General features: G+C 38.5%; 1 protein-coding gene across 1 annotated transcript; it reads left to right on the forward strand.

Moving 5' to 3' along the window:
- Nucleotides 1–1,666: 1,666 nt before the first annotated feature.
- Nucleotides 1,667–3,892, forward strand: LOC147518254 (uncharacterized). The gene is made up of 2 exons (XM_086594753.1): nucleotides 1,667–2,289; nucleotides 3,341–3,892. The coding sequence occupies exons 1-2, from the start codon at nucleotides 1,895–1,897 to the stop codon at nucleotides 3,678–3,680; spliced, it is 735 nt and encodes a 244-aa protein (XP_086450879.1). The 5' UTR covers nucleotides 1,667–1,894; the 3' UTR covers nucleotides 3,681–3,892.
- Nucleotides 3,893–5,664: the final 1,772 nt, after the last annotated feature.

Raw genomic sequence — 5,664 nt, forward strand, 5'->3', positions numbered from 1 at the left:
AACAACCCCCTTGCTTTTTCCTCGAGACACCAAAGTTTTAAAACCTCGCCCACGTGGAGGTAGTCCAATAAATCTGAAGTTGGTTTGCTCTAGTCCAGCTGGTGGAGTGGTTTGATCCCATCGAACTTGGTATTCTCAAGAAAAGGTATGATTGTCTTGGAACTAGGTGAGAGAAAAAACGGCGAGGCGTGATCATCCACAGATATGTTTCTTGTTCCCAATGAACCCTCCTTCAGAGCTAGAAACCCCTAGCCCTACATCTGTTTCTTCCAGAGAACCCGATCTCTCCTCTTAGGCCTAATGAGATCCATCCATATTAGAGTCATTATGCTGGTCCAGGTCCATCTCCGAAATACATAGGCCCCAGACTACTAAGGCCTCTCCAGATTTCTTTGGCCCATGATCCGATTCCAAATTACCCTCTTGGGCCCCTATCTCCTGGGCTAGGGGCGAACATACCATTCGTTGGTCCACATCAGCCGAAAGTTGGCCTTCCATCACTGTATCCCCAACGGTTACTGACTCAGTATTCCCCAAACCTGATCTTATCGTTCTGAAGTCTGTCAGACCAGGCCGTGTCACCTCTGTATCCTTTGTCCTGTTCTCCAACCCAGCAGCCACCTGAGATGCCCTTGGCGGTGTTGATAGGAGCCTTGCCCCTTGCCAGAGTCTTCTACCAGGTGAACTTCTGTTTCTAGCTGGAATCTGATCCAATCTAGGTTTTTAACACTCGATGACTTTATAAACACACGAGCTGGAGCTTAAGCACCTATTAAGTACTCAACTCGGCTTGTTAAACAAATCATCCACAAAGTGTGTTACCAGGGGCGCGGCCTAGCTTTTGCAGGGCCCTAGGCGAGTTCCTAAAGTGTGGACTCAATTCAAAACAATAAAAGGTAAAAGAGTGGAAAGCAAGACTTGCTAAGAGAATTGAAAAGAAGAATAACCGATTTACTAGTTCATTTTATTTTGTTTTGTGTTTTAAAGTGAAGAATCTCCGGTCTAATAGATGGTATAGGAATGAAGGCGTTGGGTTTTTAAGGTGGATATTTTGGGCTTTTACTTTTTGTTTATTTAAGGCCTTCATGTTTGCGACAATTTTAGATTTAAGAGCTCAATATTGGGCTAAAAAAAACAGTAGACTTATTGTTTGTTGAAAGCTATATATTTGGATCGAAAAAGAACACTAGTGGCAGAACTGGTTTAAGACTTGGGGGCCTTTGTTTTGGACCAAATTTTGGGGCCCCAACCAACCGCCTGTCCTCAGGGCCGGCTATGTGTGTTACCATGTGTTATGGGGGACATCACATATGATATTGCTCTGTCGATTTTCTCTACTCTTACTGTGCTGTTGGAATGTGGAAATTCATGGCACCTCACTCCCGCGTCTATTGGGGTGTAAAGTGTAAACCCTTATTGAAAAATAAATTTGTATGTTTTTTTTGTGCTAATACTTCTGTCCCTATTTTAATTTACATTAAAAAAGAAAAAAAAAAAAAAGAGAGAGAGAGAGATATGTTGAACCCCAAAAATCTCTCCCTTTTAGATTGGAATCAATCTTTTTTCACCAGAATTCGGATAAAGTCGCATAACAACCTAAGGATAAAAAAGTAATTATCCCTTACTAGGTTACCTTAAAATTACCCAAAACCATATTCCTACAACCAGCAACAAATTTTCTTAACCACCTCCCACCACTCAAACACCACCACATCATCTAAACCAACAACCAAACAAACTCTCTAACTACCCCCACGTGTCACACAACCCTCAAACAGAAACCTATAAAAACACAACACTCTGCAACAACAGAGTCCAGAGTCCTCATCTCTTTTCTCTATTTCTCCATTTTCTCACACTCGTTTTTTTTCCCACTCCTCAAAACCCAACAACAATGTCAAGATCATCAAAACGAAGTAGAATAGTTAGAACATCAAGTGTAACAGATGTGATTATGTTTGATTCTAATAATAGCCCTAGTGAATCATCATCATCGTCGTCGTCTTCAACGTCAAGTTCGAGTTTTTGGAGTGAGAAAATAGTGCATGCAGTGAATGTTATTGGGAAGAAGAAGAAGAAGACGAAGAAGAAGAAGAAAGAAGAAGAAGAAGAAGAAGAAGAAGGGAAGAGGAAGATGATATTTTGTTCAGAAGATGAGAAAGATGGTGTTGTTGTTTGTGAGAAGGAGGAAGTGATAATTGAGGGGGTGAATGAAGTGGGTGGGTTTTTTAAAAGGTGTTTTGGTTGTAAGAAGGAGATTAGTGAAAAAGATGATATCTTTATGTACAGGTTAGTCTTTTTGTTTCTCGATTTAAGCTTATTTTCTTGATTATTATGCATGTTTCTTGTTTTTTCTGGATATTTGTTTATTGTTGTGATGAAATCTTTAATTTGATAAGTTGATTTTTTGAGAATTTTTGTGATTTTGTGAGAGATAAGGGGGCTGCTGTTGATTTCATGGTGTTAGAAGAATTGGAAATTTTGTTTAGAGTAGGAGACTTGAATGTGCACAAGGAGTTTGAGCTAGAGTAGGATACACTCTCTTGATCACACACACATGCCAAAGAAGAAGAAGAAGAAAAATAAATCCCAAAGAAGTTAGTAACATGAAAAACCAGTTGATTCCAGGTGACACTTGTATAGCAAATTGGTTGTTAATATTTGAAATATTTATGTTGTTGAGTTGGAATTATGTGTGGTAACTTCATACTTTTTGAAGAAATGTATGATTTTGTGGGATTAGGACACACATTCACACACCAAAATGAATATCTGAGGTAGTATGCTGAGTTAGACACATAAAATAATTGATAGCAACACAAAGACACGTTGTAACAAAACACCACTACAATACTAATGTTGCACTGCCTTATATCATGGGGGTCCTAGGTGAAGTTATTCATAGTTCAGGACAATCAAGTGTGTAATTTATCTTGTAATGAATACTTCAGATAATCAGATTGTTAGGCATGCAGATACTACTTTAGAGTCCAGACTCAGGGATATTTTGTCAGATTGCAAGGTCTTGATATATGCACCAACAAGGTTATCAAGGAAAAAAACATGAAAGGTTGCAGAAACAGCTCAACCCAAAGTAGCAGGCAGAGTTAGTAACATAAGAAAATCAGCTGATTTTCACAAGTTCAGCTACTTGAATAAAACGATTTTTGCAGTTAAATTGATCTGGTTACATATCGTTGTTAGTTCATAATGCATACGTTATTTCTGTTTGTCTGTCATTGTTGTGTTGTCATTGTTAATTTAGTTATTTTTTATTTCTGTGTAGCCATATTAAAATATCCTATTCATAAAATGCTGACATTGAGATTCGATATTGCAGTTATTTGCGAGCGTTTTGCTCTCCTGATTGCAGATATAAGCAGATTTTGCTGGATGAGCTACGTGTGCGAGCAAAGAAAGCACCACAATCACAATCCCAGTCACAACCAAGTAAAGCTGAGAATGCAGTTGAGACCACTAACTCGAAGGACCAGTCTGGAGTTCCTCCAAGAAATGATGTACAGTCACAACCAAGTAAAGCTAAGAACACAGTTGAAACTACTAGCTCAAAGGACCAGTTTGGAGCTGCTCCAAGAAATGGTGTACAGTCAAACTTGGAACAGTTAAATGAAGAGTTGAACTACATGCATGGGTTGCAGCTGCCAGGCTTGAATGACTAGCTTGCACTTTTGTATAAAATTTTTATTAGCAATTAATCTTTAGGTTGTTGAACCAAATGGTTCTTGTACAAATCCCACTTATTGTCTAGGATTAGAGACATTCGGACTTGCCAAGGTGCCTTTAGTTGATTCTGTGTTTTAGTGTCAGAATCTGACAGTTGATGAACACTGTGGAAAACTAATCTGATTTTATAAGTTTGTAATTAGCTGCATGGTCGTGATCTGATGTTTTATATCTCTGGTCTTTCCTGATTGGTGCTCGTGAAATAATCATAATTTTGTTGTGAAGTTGTTGTTCATTGGACCCTGCTCTGTCTTACATAAATAACTGACTATGTAACCTCCTTTTTTTATTTGGTTTACTTTTACTTTATTCTTTCAATAGGCATCTGTATGCCCTCGTAATTGCTGTAGTTCTTTGGTAGTTTAGGCTAAGGCACAAGTACTTACTGATGTTTGATCTTCTTGATCTTTATTCTCTGACTTTTAGTGCCATCAAATACTTATAACCTTGATTGAGAGGTGTACACATTGCAGGCATAATTATAGTTATCTGAAGACAACTGAACGGCTTTACAGAATTAATATTGCAATTAGAATTATGTATTTCTTCTTTTGGTTAAGACTTAAGAGGACATGCATGGTGGTGGTGGTGGTGGTGGTGGTGTATTTTTCTTTCACTTTTCACCAATGGTTGTAATAGAGGAGAACGACTATGCACATCCAAGAATGTTTGGTCTAAACTAGGACTTTGTTGAGCAGCTTCGGTGTTTAAAAAATTAAGGGGCTCTAATGAAGTTGGACTAAGGTTAAAGTACATGACTGAAGTTTTAGTAGATACGCAAAGGTGACCAGAAGATACCTTGAATTGGTGATCTTTGACTTACTATGCATAATGGCAGAAGATCAATGAGGCTGTTCATCCAATATACACAGGGTTGAAAGGTTGTAGTAAGTGCATGATATGATTTGATTTTTGGAAATTAAGAAATATGTTCCTAAGACAATATGGAATGATCATGATGTTTAGATGATGAAATGAAAATATGAAATTAGGAAGAAAGAAAATAAGTTTTAGTGTATTCATGGAAGTGGGATTCTGTCAATGAGGTAGTAGACCTGTAAGCTGAGGGAAACCTGATTGGGTGGTTTTATCATGTTCGATGTAGACCAGTAGATACAGGAGTTAAAAGAATACTGTTTCAGGCTCTTATGAAAGCAAGACTGAGACCCAATTATGCATGGTATTTGGGGTACGTAGTAGCATATTTGAAGCCGGCTTTGAGTAAAATTGAATGGTGAAACATGATTAGTTTAGCTGGCCTCTAAGCTTAGGCAATTTTGTTGTTGTTTTATATCACTTCCCAGATACAACTATGCCTTTAAGCTTATAACTTCATTTATTCTGGAGCCTGATCAGGGCGTCTTTTCCTCCCCTGTACAAGTGCATTAATGATAAATTGACTATTGGCACATAAGAATCATTGCCTATAAACTGCCAACTCCAAAAGTTTCTGCTCTGAACTTATATTAACCAAATGTACAGTGGAAACTTGAAAGATGTCAGAGTACCATTGCGTACAGTGCGCTATTTCCTTCTACTAGATTTTCAAATACCAAGATTCTATATCTATTTTATGTAGGTGTGTATAATGTATATTGATTAGTGTCAAATATGACACCTAGCTTATTGGGAAGCCTCAGTTCCTCTGTCCTATGCAGTCAAAGGCTTGCGGATATAGGGACACTCCTACCACCTGTGCCCGGGCTCAGGGGTGGCTAGTGTCTACTATCCGCTTAGGCCCATTGCCTATTACTTAAGTTCACCTCCAGCGTAATTAGGATTTTGTCAAGGACTGGGAGTACAGAAGCAACGAATCATTGCTTGACTCCAGATATAATTAGATAAAAGTCAGGGTCGAGTGCTCCCCTGGTAAGAAGATGACATGCTCCGGATGGAGTCATACCTATGGGCTGGTCAAGT

This window comes from Coptis chinensis, chromosome 2, assembly GCF_015680905.1.
Source record: "Coptis chinensis isolate HL-2020 chromosome 2, ASM1568090v1, whole genome shotgun sequence".
Classification (NCBI taxonomy): Eukaryota; Viridiplantae; Streptophyta; class Magnoliopsida; order Ranunculales; family Ranunculaceae; genus Coptis; species Coptis chinensis.